A 16624-nucleotide genomic window follows, 5' to 3' on the forward strand; every position below is an offset into this window, starting at 1 on the left:
AGGCAGTAGGTGCAACTCTCCCTCACTCCCTTCCTGCTCTGCTGGGGTACAGTGGCCTTCTTGGAATGAACCTATGTGTCATAGTTGGGCCTACTGGCCAGTGAAAAGGTAAGAATGTGAGAAGATCCCAACCAGCCCTGAGCCTCTGCTGGTACCTCCCCACTCACCCTCCAGCCTGATGCTCTGGGGAATCACCTCGAAGCGGACGACACGGTATGTGTGTTCCTGAACCTCTTCCACGTCCTCCCGGTGGTAATAAAGGATGAACGAGAGGTGATTGTGCAGGTAGATCTAAAATAGAGCAACTAAGAATCAGAAATAGATAGCAGCCCCAAACCAGAGTTACTCAGAGAGCCTACCCAAGCTCTAGATCCTTTCTTGGTCTAGTATTGCCTGGCTATATCAGCTTTCTGAAAGCACAGCTCTGGCCATATCTGGTCATATTACTCTCTTGTTCAGATTCTTCTTATGGCTTGGTGGGTTATCCGATAAAGCCCAAGTCTCCTTGGCCTGGTTATCACTGTCTTTGTTTTTTTTTTTTTTTTGTTTTTGTTTTTGTTTTTGTTTTTAAAGATTTATTTATTTATTATATATAAGTACACTGTAGCTGTCTTCAGACACACCAGAAGAGGGCATCAGATCTCATTACAGATGGTTGTAAGCACTATGTGGTTGCTGGGAATTGAACTCACCCCAAGACTAGTGGTTTTACTACAGCAATTTCGTTCATACTCTGCTCTTGTCTTGAACATCTGGGCTCTCCAGTCCCCCCTGATTCACAGGCAGTCTTTACCCTGCAACCGTCATAGCATCACAACAACTGGGATGCCCTCCTTCCTCTGATTTTCTCAGCCCAGCCTTTTCCTTAAGTGCCCTCCTTCCTCCATGAGATCCCAAATGCACAACTCCTGGTTACTAGGGGAAGGCAACTGCCAATTCTTTTCAAGTTAGGACAAGGCCTCTGAGAATAGGGACTATGCCACAAAGGCATGTCAGCCTTGTATTCCCTGGGAAAAATCAGATAAAGAGGACACAGTTACAGCCTATGTCAGTAATAGTTTACTTCCAGGAGTTATGTCGTGAATTGTATACACAGACCAATTTTGAAAACCACACAAGTGAGTATCATTACTTTGTTTGCAGACACTGAAACACAGGACCAAGCACACTCAGATCACCAGCATATGGTAGGAGGAGGACTCAGCTCAGGATGCCTACGGCGTGCTCTTGATCATCATGTGGTCTTCTCACCTGCACACTTTAGGTTCTAGGTTCCTTTGCTAGTTTAATCTTGTAGAAAAAGAATCTAACATTCTAGTGGCTATAACCTTTACCTCCTTGTAGTTTACCCTGGAGCCAGTCCAAAGCCAAAGAATTTCACAGGCTATCTACCATCAGACTCTGGTAGAAATGTGCCATGGCTGACCCCCATTTCTTTTAAGTATTTCATTTATGTGTGTGGGTACACATGTCACAGCAGATGTGGTGGTCAGAGGACAACTTGTCAGTTCTCTCTTTCTGCCTCCCAGGTTTTAGGATTGAACTCAAGTCATCAGGCTGGGAGCAAGCACTGTATTTGCTGTCTGCTATCGAATCTGCCTGCTGACCCCATTTTTTTTTTCCTGCGTTACTAGCCAAAAGCTGAATGTTTTCCCATTCTGGGTGATTCCAAGTATTGGTAGTTTGAGAGGTATACCTATCCAGATCTCCAAACACACCAGATACTCTACCTTGTTGACATCAGTGAAGCCAAGTCGGTAGCCATGTTCAAACTGCACATCTTTTTCTTTCTTCTTGTCATCACTGTCGCGGTTGCTGGAATAGAGCTCCAGCCGGGTGGCCACAGGCAGGTTGTCAGCAATGCTAAAAACCAAGGCCTCATTTAGACTCTCAGAACCACACTCCCACCAGGCCCTCCCTTAGCTGAGCTGAAGGCCAACCAGGGACAAGCAGTAACTTACAGGTGAACATAGTACTCTTCTGTGATTCGCTCGGCCACCAGCCGGCTCTGTTCCACTGTCAAGGTTATTGGCTTGCTGGATTGGCTGCATAGAACTTCACACTTCTTCTCACTGTTCATGAGAACCTGGAAAGGGGTGTTGACAATCCGGTCCCCTCTCAGCACCTCTCCTGCCGTAAGAGAGACAGATGGAGCTCAGAGCTTCAGCCCTGTGGTGGCTGAGATCAGCAGTCATGGGGCTGCAGACAACAGGACAAAATGGAGCTCCAAGGATGTCAGCAGTGCCACAGCCAAGCAGTCAGGTTCTACCTCACTTGCTCTAACTGTCCCACCTCCCTCCCAATTCTGGGCTCTGTTGATGATGCCTGACATGTCATCCTGGCCCTATGCTCCTGGTTTCAAGCCTGCCTACCCCTCCCTTTCTTTGGATACCCCTTCCTGACTTTGTAACTGCAGACAGGTAAAGTCTTCCCCATCCCCACTGGAACCCCTCATGAACTTCTTTGCTCTCTGGACCAAGATCAAATTGTGTGTGGTCCACCCTAAGGCCAGCCCCACTGCATCTCTTACCCATCTCCCCTGGTCACCCAGGTCACTCCTGAGCACTCTGCTTTGCCACACACAGGCAATGTCAAAGCTGCCATCCCAAACAGCGTTGGTCTCTGTCTAAACAGAGCTGCACCTCTCTGCCTAGTTAACAGTGCCCCTCATTTTGTTGCCACTTTACACACTACCAGCTCAGTGAGAATTCCCCAGATCTACTCCCCATCACAACACTTTTACAGTACATTTTCACTTTGCTGATTATTTAATCAGTCTGTTTTCACATTAGGACTTAGGGTTATAAGTTCCATAAATATGTCTCTTCAACATTATCTTCAGGCCTGGCTTCAAGCCAGTTCCTAGTATGTACTGGTGGATGAATGAGTAAGTGAGTAGATGAGGCAGTGTGAGTGTATCGAGTAGATCCACTGACATATGTTGGGCCAAGTACACGTGGAGGCGGTAGTCCTGCCTGTTCTGTTGTCCTGGTGTGTCTCCTTCAGCCTGCCCCAGTTTCATATCATTATTGTCGAACTAATGAGCAGCTCAGAGTGAAAGCACAGTTGGGTTAGCTGATGCTTCCCAGCTGCTCAGTGCCTATGAGTATAACATTTGGCATCAGGTTACCTGGGGGAAACTGGCATGGGATATTAAGTAGGAAGTTTGGCTCAGCGAGCTCCCTGACAGTAGGGGAGTCAGACCTATACATATTAACATGACTCAAGGTAACATCGACACAAAAGAGCTGCACAGAGACAGGAAGGTTTTGGTAGGAGCCCAGCCTGGCTGCAGAAGTGAAGCCAATAATGCAAATGGTGGGCTGGAGAGGTGGCTCAGCAGTTAAGAGCACTGACTGCTCTTCCAGAGGTCCTGAGTTCAATTCCCAGCAACCACATGGTCGTTCACAACCATCTATAACGGGATCTGATGCCCTCTTTTGGTGTGTCTGAAGATAGCTACAGTGTACTCATACACAATAAATAAATAAATCTTAATGCAAACGGTGTTCTTTGTGGCCTGCCTACTCTTTGCCTGTGAGTGGATTAACCCCTCAGTTCTCTGTGTATCTATGAGAAGAACTCAATTGCTACCTCATTTTCTGGGGGAGGAAATTGAGGCTCAGTGAAGTAATGTCCCGGACTAAGCATATAAATGTCAGGCAGGATGCAGTAACAGGCAGCCAGGAGTCAGAAAACTCTGTTCACTATACAGTGCTGTCTCTGTACAGAGGAGGAGGCAAGCTCTAGGCCGATAGGGTCGACAAAGGTTACTTGGGTGGCAACTTTGAGATTACCTGTATGGTGGGGTGGCTAAGAATGCTCAGGAGTGACCTGGGTAAGCTGGGGAGATGGGTAAGAGATGGGGTGGGGCTGGCCTTAGGGTGGACCACACACATGATCTTTGTCCAGAAAGTGAAGAAATTCATGAGGAGCTCCAACAGGGATGGAGAAGACATTACCCATCTGCGGTTATGGAAAGATCACTCTGACTGTTCTTCTGTGAAGGATGTAAAAAGCTGGCTGGAGTGATGGCACCAGTCCTGAAGTAAGTGAGAACAAACACAGAAGGAGAGTCTGTGAGGAAGCTGCCACCACAGCACAGATTCAAGAGCATGAGGAAGGAGTGGTGCATGCTGGGCTGATGCTCAGGTTTTCACGACCAAGCTCTGTGAGGTGTCGAAAGAAAAGGTCGGGCAGTTGGATGCTATGACTTGTTGGTAGGTTAAGTGCAAAGTGGCAGAGACACAAACGACCATATAGAGGCACAAGTAGCCATGCGATGTAGCAGCTCTAGTAGGTGATATCTTGAGTCTAGAATAAGCCATCCAGGAGGAGAAAAGGAGGAGTATGAGGAGGATGAAGACCTCTACCCCTCAGCTGTTAGATGCCTGACAATGTACTTGAGCCTGCAAGTCTAGGATCAATTGTGAATGGAGAGTGAAGACATCAACAGGACATCTGCAGAGCTCACGGCTGAAATAGCATTTTATAGACAACCACAACTAGAGACAGTAGCTGGCCATGATCCTCTGGGTAAGCTCTTTCCTTAGACCATGTCCTAATGCCAACTTCTTTGCAGGTCAATAAGGAGCTGATTCCAAGAGAAGAAACTGCAATGAGGCTGTGACTCTTAAACTCTGGATGTTAAATTGAGTTAAGAAAGAAGATACCAAAAAAAAAAAAAAAAAAAAAAAAGAAAAGAAAGAAAGAAAGAGGACACCAGTCAATTGTACTGGAACACACCTTTAACCTCAACTTTGGGGAGACAGATAGTCAAATCTCTGAATTCAAGGTCAGCCTAGTCCACAATTAGTTCCAGCAGGACAGCCAGGGCTATACAGAGAAACCCTGTCTTGAAAAATCACCAAAAATAGAAAGGAACAAAAAGAAGATAGCCTGGTCTAGCATGGCTCATCTCTTCATCTCCCCCCACCTCCTTGAGGTTTTGAGACAGGGTCTCACTATGTCTCCTTGCCTGATCTGGAACTTACTATGTAGACTAGGCCGGCCTTGAATTCTTAGAGATCCACTTGTCTCTGCCTTTGGACTGCTGTGGCTAAAGGCATAAGCCATCTTGCCTGGCTAAGTCTCCTTTTTTTTGTGAGAAACTATGTACCTAGGTTAGTTTTTTGAGATACTATGTACCACTGGTTTCAGACTCCCAAGTCAAGTTGTCCTGCTGAGCTCTCACACAGCAGGCCTATGTCGCCTCCTAAGAACGAGCCAGTAGTTATGATGTGACTAATGTATGCTAATAAAACAACTTTTAAAGAGAACCAATTTCCCAAGACTAGGATGAAGCTCAGTGTAGAATACTTGCCCAGAAACTGATCCCGGGTTTGGTCCTCAGCACCTTCCTGGTAGCACCCCATATCTCAGCAATTAACAACTGAAGCACAATCATGAGGACTGGAATTCAGATCCCAGTATTCAGAGGCTGAAGCAGGAGGTTCACAGGTTCAAGGACAGTCTGGCCAATCAACAACATGGCAGACTGCATGCCAGCTTGTAAGGGGAAGATCTTGTCTCAAAAAACCAAAAAGAGGGACTGAAGAGATGGCTCTACAGAAAACAGCAGTTGACGCTTTCTGCACAATCATGAGAACGTAGACTTCAGATCTCAGCATCCTCCTAACAGGCCGGCTGTGCTTTTAACACCAGCTCTGAGGGATCTTTTCTGGTCTCATACTCACACTCTTGAGCGTGCACACTCAGACATATACATACACATACAAATAAAATAGACCTTTAAACAATGGTAAATTCGACAAGCAAAACAGAAAGAACCAGTTCTTTCCCTTTCCTAAGACATATAAGGTCAGAGCCCCAGCAGCATGTGTACGCTTGCTTCTCCAGGACATACGCAGACAGTCAAAGAACTCATGGGCAACTCACTGCCCTGGAGACGCTCCGACCGAAGATTATTTAACCTGGAACCACGAGTGCTACTCACAGACAACTTGCAACAGACACTGTGCAGGGCATTTCCCACTCAGCTCTTCACAAACCTCAGTGTCTTTGCTTTATGGCAGAGGTGATCACTCTTCTTTGTTGTTTTTTTGAGACAGGGTTTCTCTGTGTAGCCCTGGATGTTCTGAAACTCGATCTGTAGACCAGGCTGGCCTTGAACTCAGAGATCTGCCTGCCTCTGCCTCATGGTGGGATTAAAGATGTGTGCCACTTCTGTCTGACCTTATCTTTTCATTTTTACATTTTTTTCTTTTTTGAGAATTTCGTAGATAAGTACTATATTTACACCAATCTTTATTATAGGCAGAACAATGATCTGAGGAGATGGTTCAGGGGTCAGGTCTGCCACATAAGCATGAGTTCAGTTTCTCAGCAGCCATGCACATACTGGGTGGATGTGGTGGCCTGCCTGTGATCCCAGCACTGGGGACATAGGGACAGGCAACCTGGATAGCTCGGCTAGCCAAATCAGTGAGCTTTTGGGTCAAGCAAGAGTCCATGTCTCAATAAATATTCTGGAGAATGACTCAGGAAGACACCTGATGTCAACTTTTGGCTTATACCAAAAGCAGGATGGGGGCTGAGCAAGTAACAGAAAGCACTAGAAAAGAAAGGGATATCTAGAAACCAAGGGAGAGCCCCTGTGGTTAGAAGCTGAGTGCTCTAGCTCTGGAAACTGTTAAAGCTCAGGTTAGTTCTTACCTGACAATGTAACCAAAGGCAAGTCAATCTAAAAATTCCCATGCACACCCCTGCAGGGCCATTATGAGTCAATAAGCTAACATGCACATAAACTCTCACAAGAGTGTCTCTCATACACCAAGTGAGAGGTCAGGGAAGCTGCCACCACTAGTGTGCAAACCACGCCAGGTTCCCTTGTGAGACAGACTGAAGCAGGACAGGAGACTTACCCAGGTTCTCTGCCTTGTAGGTTATCTTGTCAGGCTGGCAGAAGGGCAATGAGTAGTACTCATAAGGAAGCTGAGTCCGAGAGCTGGTCAGCTTCACAGCCTGCAGGAAGGGAGAGACTTATTCCTCGTTCCATCAGAAACAAGAATCCTCCTTGGCAGTCACATGTCTTCAGTACTCTTAGCACTACCACCCAATAAGCAAGTTACTTCATAGCAGGAGACAGGACTACAGCACGCAATTCCTGTACTGCCCACAATTTTGAACTGTGCTGTAGACAGCACCATATAATTAGTTTAAAGCCAGAGAGTCCTAACGTCACTCATGCTGCCCTTCCGCAGGAGGCTAAGGAGCACAGGGGTCTGTGCTATGGGAGCACTCTTGCTTCTGTTGCTTGTTGCTTTGAGCCTACATACAACTCTGCTGCCTCAGGCTTTTACCTGGTGATCCTCTCTGCTCTCCTCTGTGTTTATCTGAAGCTTTCTTCTTTCTAGGTCTCAGCTGAAATCTTCCTGCCCATGAGCCCTTCCCAATCACTGTATCTAAATGAATTCCCTACCATTCCATCTCACCCCCTTAGCTTCCTTTATAGCACTTCACATAAAAATGCAATTGCTGCGTACCAAGCTTCAATTTCTTTTTCTTCTTTGAGACAGTGTCCTATTCTGTAGCTCAGGCTGCCCCTGAATTCACACCACGCAGTATTCTCAATACCAGTGTGAGCCACCACTCCTGGTCTTTCTTAGGTTTTTACAAATCATTTTTCCTACTTAGTACACAGCAAACTAGGTGTTCATTTAACATCTGCTAAATGAGCATGGAGGAAAACAGGAAGAAATTAAATCCCTCTATAATGGGAAACTCAAAACTGAGACAGGATAGTAACTCAAGTTACAAAGTAAGACCAAGAAAGAACAGAAAAGGAGTGAGAGGACAAGAAAGGAAGAAGTGGGGTGAGGGAGGATGGAGGGAGAGAGGTGGGAAGACAGGAATGGAGACAGAAATAGTCTAGGGGTGTCGCTGAGTTGGCAAATGAAAAGCCACAGGTTCTATCCCAGGCATCATAAATATGGGCACGTGCCTCTAATGCTGGCACCCAGAAGGTAGAGTTAGGAGCATTAGAGGTTCAAGGTTACTCTTAGCTACAAACCAAGTACAGTGGAGCAAGGGATCATATCCAGGGCTTTGTAGATAAAGCGGCTTGCCTCACAAGCCTGGTGACCCAAGTCTGAGCTCCAGAACACATGTAAAGTTGGAAGGGGAAAAACAACTGTACCAAGTTATACTGTGACCTCTACATCCCTTCTGTGGCCCAGCCTCAACTGTATGTGCTCATATATAATAAATAAAACTGTAAAAAAAAAGAAAGTCCAAGGCCATCTTTGGTTATGTAATAAGCTTGAGCCAGCCTGGACTATATGACAGCTTGTCTCTTAAAAAACAAAAAAGGGAACTGTTAAATCACAGATAAAACAGAACCAGTGAAAAAACAAAAAACAAACTTTAGGGCTCCTGAGATGGCTAGGTAGAAAAAGGGAATTTCTGCCAAGCTTGACAAGCCGAGCTCCTGTCCCACAGACCCACATGGTAGGGTGGGAGAAACAATTCCTCCAGTGGTCCTCTGACCTCCACATGTGTGCTATGGCATGTACCCACACCCATTCATATACACGCAGATAAAAAGAAATAAAACGCAGTAAGGAAAATCTTAAAGCTGGGTGCAGTGGCACGTCTTTAACCTAGCACTCAGGAGGCAGAGGGAGTTTCTGAGTTCAAGGCTGACCCAGTCTACAGAGTGAGTTCTAGGACAGCCAGGATACACAGAGAAACCCTGTTTCAAAAAACAAAACAAAGCAAAACAAACAAAACCTTTAAATATGAGGGAAATAATTTTTTACTACATAGGGACTACCTACTATTTTTCATATACCATTTAAAAGTGTAAATATTCAAATATATATACACCTAAAAGTATAAATAATTTTTTAATTCTAGAATAGGTCTACAATCCTTACTTAAAACTCATACTCTGGAATTAGAAATCTGAGGAAATTAAACCTCAAATTATACTAAGCAGTGTGGTATACAGGACACATATCCCACCTCCAGCTGGGTCTGGAATACATCATATCCCATAACCACTTGCAGAGAAATGACAACGTACTGACCCTAAGTGAGATGCTTGAAGCAAGTAAATGGCATGTCAGCCTGAAGTCAGCGCTTGACTCCAGGGTCTCTAGGGAGTCTCAGGTTTTGGAGCTTTTGGGATGCCAGCCTCAAGAGAGTAAGGACTTGGATGATGCATGTTATAGAAACTGGTATAGTGGCAGACCTTAACCCCCAAACTTAAGGGTTTGATAAAAGACAAGAAGTTCAAACCATCCTCAGCTATCTAATGTTGAAGGCAAACTTAAGCTATATGAGACTGTCATAAAAACTAAACCAAATCAACCAAAACAAGTTATGAATTACAGAAGGAAATTTGCCTCTAAATTCACTATTGTTAACTCTTGGTTTTTGGCATTCTTTCTCTGAATAATGGGTGGGGTAGTGGCATTACCACACTCCCATGTTACAAAGAGGTACAGTCCACCTTAATGTCCTGCCAGGGGTGTCCTCTCTCACTGCACTTTGGCAGGGCTAATACCATAAGCTTTGATCTGGACTGTGGACAAAGGTCAAAAGTGAGAGGAAGGCAGCAGTGGGAAAGCTGGCACTCCAATAACTCTAATATCCCAAAGCTTCCCAAGGGCCCTGGAGTGAACCAGTGACCTCAGGCTGACACAGTGCCATGTATTCACTGTCTCACGACCAGTTGGATTGCTTCTGTATCTGTGAAATGCACCGAAAATCCGTGAAACAAATATTCCTCAGAGGGTTCTTGGGGAAATGTTGAGCCGAGCCCAATGCAGGGCATGTAATAGCCCTTAGTAAATGTTACTTTAATGTTTTTCCTGCAAGATGTAAGGAAGAGAGCTACTGAGAACACCGACATTTGAACAGCTGCTGTATAGGCAGAGAGCACAGAAGCAAGCACGTGGAGTAGCATAGGGCATGCGGCACACTCCATACAAACAGTGAGAGTAAGGAGGCAGACCCAGAGGAAGCAATGAAGAGGTAGAACTGCAGACAGCTACACACTATGGGGTCAAAGCTGTTTTCTCTACAACTCCAGGGTGGACACAAACAGCTCAGCACCTCCACAAACAACCTCCAGCTAGGTTGCTAGGCACAGGTGCTCCTGAGACCCAAACACTCACTCACCTTGATCTCTACTGGGTCGTTTTGGTGGAAATTGATTGGCGCGACTCCAGGGACATAGAAGGTGCTTCCTTTACATGTTAGACAGAGAAGCAGCAGGAACCTCAGCCACCAAACCTGCTGGGGAAAGAGACTGCAGTTGGAAAGGGGAGAGAAGTAAACTTTCCTGCAGGGCAGAGAAAGTGGGAGCTTTCAAATCTGCTTGTACTGGCCAGGGTCTCCTCTGTTCTGGGAAGCCTGAGGCCCTTATATGGTTGCTTCCAAATGCCTTCCCAGAATGCTACAAGCACAAGACTCTGCCCTTCCAGAAATGAACAAGATGGTTCAAACAATGACTATCTGGAAATAAGAGAAGCCAGGGTACTGCTGCCAGTCTGAGGTCTCTCGTTACAGACTGGAGCACTTCTGGATGGCAGCTTGGCACCTCTTTCCCAGAGTTCCCAGCAATTCTATTCCTGTTTTTGTTGTTGTTTGTTTATTTTAAAAGTCCTCTGGAAGAGTGGCAAGCCTTCTTAACTACTAAACTATCTCTCCAGCCCCTGAAGAAATGTTAAGAAAGAAGTGTCAGATCCCCTGGAAATGCAGTTACAAACAGTTGTGAGGCACTGTGTGAGTGCTTAGACATGTTAAGGTATGGCTACTCTACAAAAATGTACAAGGAAGGGCATTTACCAAAATGTTAAATGGATTGAGTGATAATTTTTTCTTCTTCTGTGTATCTGTTCTTCCTAAGAAGTTTCTATAGAATTGTATATTGACATTGGTTTAGGAAAACAATTAGCCAGGTATGGTAATGAATACCTACAATCATAGTAGTATTTAGTAATTAGAGGCAGGAAGACCCCAAGTTCCAGGACAGCCTGCACTGCATGAGATTTTGGGGGAGGGGTGTAATTTGTGGCACATGACTTTAATCCTAGCATTCAAGAGGAAGAGCCAGGCAATCTCTGTGAGTTCAAAACCAGTCTGGTCTATATAGGATCCAAGACAGCCCCGTTCCCTGTTCCCCAAACAAAACAAAACATTCTATCAAAGCTGAGGTCTCATCCAGATTATTATTATGGCCATAGTTTTTGTTTTGGACAGGGTCTCACTGAATAACTCTGGCTGGCCTGGAACTTATTATGTAGATTGGGCTAGACTCAAGCTCAAAAAAGCCTGTGTACTTCATCCAGATTATGATCATCCTGAATCTCTGGAGGTCAGTGTCCCAGTTTCAGTATGTTCAGAGGGTCTCTATGTGCTTACAACTCAAGCTGAGATTTTTGGGTAGCAGCAGCGGCAGCAGCATTTTCTGGAAGTTTGTTAGTAGCACAGACACTCACTCAGGTTATGCCCTGGGTCCGCTGAATCAGAGTGTATCCTTCACAAGTTGCTAAAGGCTAAGCATGCAAGACGACCTAACATTCAGGGTGAACTACTCCTGGGAAGGTGGGAAGTACAGGCCTCTAATTCTCTCTGGTCAGGCTTAAAAGTGTATTCTGACGATCAATAGGGAGGTGGCTGCCATATGCAAAGAAGGTTTTAAATTTGGGGCCCTAAAATATGGATAGGGCACTGAATCCTACTCTTCAGCTATGTCATCGCTTACGACAAGAAATTCATACAGTAGAAGTGGGTTGAAACCAGTATGTACTCAAAACTGCTTATTGAACTCTAAGTCACTACTTTATTCTTATTCTTATAATATGGGTGTTTGCCTGTATATATTTCTGTGTGCCATGTGTCCCTGAGGCCAGTGGAGGCCAGAAGAAAGTGTTAGATCCCTGGAAATGGAGTTACAGACAGTTGTGGCTCACTGTGGGTGCTGGGAATTGAACCAGTCTTCTGAAAGAGCTAACTGCTGAGCCATCTCTCTAGTCCCAACTATTCATCTTAATAATATGTTGTGTGTTCATATATGTATGCTCGTATATGTATGTGTAACATCCAGTGTCTTCCCAATTGTTCCCTACCTTTTTTTTTTTTTTTTTTTTTTTGAGGCAAGATCTTTCTGAACCTGGAGCTCATGGGCTGAGCTAGACTAGCTCAGGTATGTACTGCTGTGCCCGCTCACTTTTCATGTGGGTGCTGGGGATAGGAACTCAGGGTCCCCACGCTTCATGGAAAGCATGACTGAGCTACCTCTCCAGCCCCAAGCCACTATTCTTACATGTAAGGCACTATGTCCACTATTCCTGTTAACATGAAGATGTGTTCTGAATTTTCCCTCCTAAGAAGCCTGGCCCAGACCTTTTAGCCTTATCTGATAAGAAATTTGAAGCAGGGCAGAGGATTACAATCTTCTAAATTTATCAAGCCAATTAAATCTAAGAAGTTGCTCTAGTTCTACTCTTTAGAAACAGGACCTTCAGACTTAACTGAGAAACACCTGCAGCTCAAGGCTCCCTTGGGAGCTCAGGTTGCAGGCGCAAGAAGGAAATCACCAAGACTTCAATACACTGTGGTTCCAAAGTCTGACACCAAGGAGGTCCTTCCTCCTCCCAAAACAAACAAAACCCAAAAGTAAACAGTGAGATTCCTATTCAGCAGCAGGAAGGCAACACTAAAAGTCACCAATAGCTCTGAGGCACACTGGCCACCCGAAGGCTGGCAGCTTCCATCTAGTCACTTAGCTAAGCACCTCCCACACTCCTTAGCTTCTGTCCATGACAAATACCTGTACACTTCTGCCCTTTGTACACAGGGGACTGCCAGTTAGTGTGAGATAGAAGAAACAACTTGGGGCTTGTGGGTGTGGTTTAGTAGGCAGAGTACTTGCCTAGTATGCTTGAAGCCCTGGGTTTGACCCCCAGCATCACATAAAACCAGGTGTAGTGGCATATGCCTCTAATCCTAGCACTTGGGAGATAAGAGGCAGGGGAAATAAATGTTCAAGGTTATCCTCAGATACACAATGAGTTCTAGGCCATCCTGAGCTATATGAAATCCCATCTCAACTCACTTCCCTCGCTCAAACAGTAACTAATTACAGGCCATGCAACCCAAATGTAATGGAAAGTGTGCTCTGGTGAGTTTTAATACAAGATGATGAGAATGTGTGGTGTTGCAAAACCTAATAGCATTTACTGAATGCCAGTGATGTGCCAGGCACAGTTATGGGTTCTTTACATGTAGAAACTTATATTAAGGAGTAGGGCTTGGGGCATTACTTGGAATTCACAACGGCTTCGATCGCTAGTTTCAGAGAAGCCAATGCCCTCTGGCCCCCTAGGCATATGCACACATATGGTGTGTATAAACTCACATAGATATACACATGAATAAATATACATATGCACACACACAAATACACATGATAAATATATATAATGAATAGTTTATGAAAAAGAAAAAAGACAATTTGAGGGAAAGTATTTATCACAAGTATGACAAAGGACAAAGGACTCTTTGATATACCAAGAATTCTTACAAAATAATAAAAGGCAAATAATTTTAAACTAAAGTTAACAGTTTAAAAATAAAACCAGGGCAGCTGGGCTGTAGCTCAAGGTTAGTGCTTGCCTAACATGTACAAGGCCCAAGCACTGCAAAAGACAGTTCAAATAGTAAAAGACAAAAAGTTTTCAGTGTAACCAGGCTTATCTGTCCCGGACTCACTTTGTAGGCCAGGCCTGCCTCAAATTCACAGAGATCTACCTGTCCCTGTCTCCTGAGTGCTGGGACCAAGTTCGCTACCACATCCTACACCTTATTTTCTATGTGTCAGCATCACTAACCTACAAAACAAACAAACAAACAAACAAATCAGAGCATAACCGTTGTGGTAGGGCATGCCTTTAAATCTGGCAGAGGCAAGAGATCTGAATTTGAGGCCAGCCTAGTCTACAAAGCAAGTTCCAGGACAGCCAGGTCTACTACACAGAGAAGCCCTGTCTAGAAACAAAACAAAACAAGTCAGTTTGTTAGATGGAGATAAACTGTCGTCTTTGGGGAGAACAATTAGCATCATGAGAGGGAGACCTATCATCCAGTTACTGCCAACAGACTCTTAGGAATATGAGAAAGTGAGTTTTGTTTATGTGTGTATAGTCTAGTCTTGTTTGTTTAAATGTTTGAGAACATCTACCAGTGGGCCTGGTGGCCCATCTTTAATCCCAGCACTCCAGCAGCAGAGGCAGGCAGATCTGTGTGAGTTTGAGGATAGCCTGGCCCATGCATACAGTAAGTTCCAAGACAGCCAGGGCTACACGATGAGGCCCTGTCCTTTTGTTTGTTTTGTTTTAAGCATATGCCATGACCAAACAAAGTAATTTATATTTTTAACATGAACACAGATGGAAATATCCTTAAGAAAGTGTCCTGCAATTAACGACACATGAAAACATCAGCAGCTAGGTATGACACAGCCCCAGCATTGGTAGCTGGGGAAGGATAGTGAATTTGAGGCCATTCCAGCCTATAGAAGGTGGTGGTGTTTGATTTACCCCAAGAATGCAAGGAAGGCTCACTAGTTAACAGGGCACTACAGAAGCAGCAGCCAGACACACGTACCAGCACAACTAACACAAAAGGCAACTGGCAAAATCCAAGTCATCAAAACAACTCACAGTCCGACTAAAAAGGAACTTCCCCAGCCAGATGAAACCCACAGGCAATGATTATTACACTCAAGGTCGGAAAGCTAAATACCAAGTTCCCTAAGATCAGGGACAAAGAGAGGACATACATTCTTGCCATGTCTATTTAATTCTTTGCTATAAATCAGTGTATGAAAGAGATTAATTAAAAATTAAACACATTCAGCTTTAAAAAATAACAAATGCTTTTATTTGTACATCATATGATCTTGTGTCTAGAACATTTTAAAGAATCTATACAATAACCAGAATTAAACATCTTGAGGACTACCAAATTAATATATAAGAAATAATTTTATTTCTACATACTATCTATAAGCAATTCAAAATTTAAAACTGGTTCTGCTTAGTATTGTAAAAGTAAAATATTTAAGAATATATATTAGAAATATGTATTTATTGTGTGTGTACATGTGCACATCTGAGTGTACGTGTGTGTACCATGTGTGTGCAGGTCATGCCTGAGAAGGTCAGAGGTGTTGGATCTCTTGGAACTGGAGTTACAGGAGGTTGTCAGTCACCATGTGGATGCTGGAAGCCAAACTTAAAAGCTACATTCAATACCACAAATAAAATTAAAAAAGAAAAAAAAAACATGCATTATGTTTGGTTCAGAACACAGTTTTGCTGTGTAGACCTGGCTGACCTGGTATGCTCTCTATGTATCCTGGGCTAGCCTCAAACTTATAGTAATCTTCCTGCCTCAGCTTCCCAAATGCTGGGATTACAGGCTTGAACCAGAAAAAAAATGACTTTTAGGGGTTTCTTATTGAAAATTACAAAACACTGCCAAGAGAAATGAAAGATTTAAATAACTAGAGACATTCCATGTTCATATAACGTTAAGACAAAAAACCCTACTTCTGGGGCTGGGGTCAGTTAAGAGCACCAGCTGCTCTTCCAGAGAACCCGGCACCCATATGGCAGCTCAAAACTGGCTGTAATTTTAGTTTCAGGGCATCCAACATCCTCTTCAGGCTTCTGTGGGTGTGTATGCATGTACGTGTGCGTATGTGTATGCGTTTCAAGACATGGTCTCTATATGTAGTCCTGGCTATCCTGTAGCTTGCTATGTGTGTAAACCAGGATGGCCTTGAACTCACAGAGATCTACCCACCTCTGCCTGTCAAGTGCTGGGATTAAAGGTATGTACTACCACATCAGGCACAAATTTACCTTAATATTGATAAAGAAATAGAAAGGATACAGAATATCCAAAGCAGATTTAAAAAAACAGAATTGGATAATTTGTTCAATTTTCTAAATATACCATAAAGAATAACAATAAAATGGTAAGGATAGACACAGATATCAATCCAACCAAATTAAAAGCATAGAAATAAATCTTTCTATTTATAGTAAACTGATTTTCAACAAAGGTGTCCAGGCAATCCAACAAGAACAGTGGTTTCAACAAAGTAGTAACCATAGTTACAAATAACATTAAACACACACACACACACACACACACACACACACACACACACACACAATAAATTCAAAATAAGTTACAGATTAAAACAAAAGCTGAAACTAAAATCCTTAGATGAAAAACTCATATTGAGCTATATGAACTTGTTTTAGATATGCCACCAAAAATATAACCCACTAAAATTCATAAATTTCATAAAAATAAACAAATGTAGACTTCTAGGCCATGGACACTGGAAAATCTTTTTAAGTGGTGTATGTAATGTGGGACTGATTCAGGATACATAAAGAAATCTTACATCTTAATGAGACAGCAAACATCCCAGGTAACAAGTGGGCAAGGTCTGGGGTGTGGCTCAGTTGCGGAGCACAGGGGTGGAACGGAGGCATAAGTGATTTGTACACTCATTTCTCCAGAGGTGATGTATACAGACCCATGCTTACTGAGGTACCAACACACACTTACTAGA

General features: G+C 43.9%; 1 protein-coding gene across 2 annotated transcripts in view; it reads right to left on the reverse strand.

Moving 5' to 3' along the window:
• TM9SF4 (transmembrane 9 superfamily member 4) overlaps positions 1–16624 on the reverse strand; it is a 45697-nt gene that overhangs the window by 18777 nt on the left and 10296 nt on the right. The window contains exons 2-6 of one of the 2 annotated variants that reach the window (XM_080924777.1): positions 10147–10260; positions 6885–6984; positions 1962–2130; positions 1731–1863; positions 168–291 (exon numbers count right to left, since the gene is read on the reverse strand). In XM_080924777.1, coding sequence (XP_080780903.1) covers positions 168–291; positions 1731–1863; positions 1962–2130; positions 6885–6984; positions 10147–10260 — 640 coding nt within the window. Of the gene's footprint in view, positions 1–167; positions 292–1730; positions 1864–1961; positions 2131–6884; positions 6985–10146; positions 10264–16624 lie in introns of both variants that reach the window. The other variant, XM_080924776.1, reaches the window with a different exon arrangement.

Source organism: Micromys minutus, assembly GCF_963924665.1.
Source record: "Micromys minutus genome assembly, chromosome: 11".
Taxonomy (NCBI): Eukaryota; Metazoa; Chordata; class Mammalia; order Rodentia; family Muridae; genus Micromys; species Micromys minutus.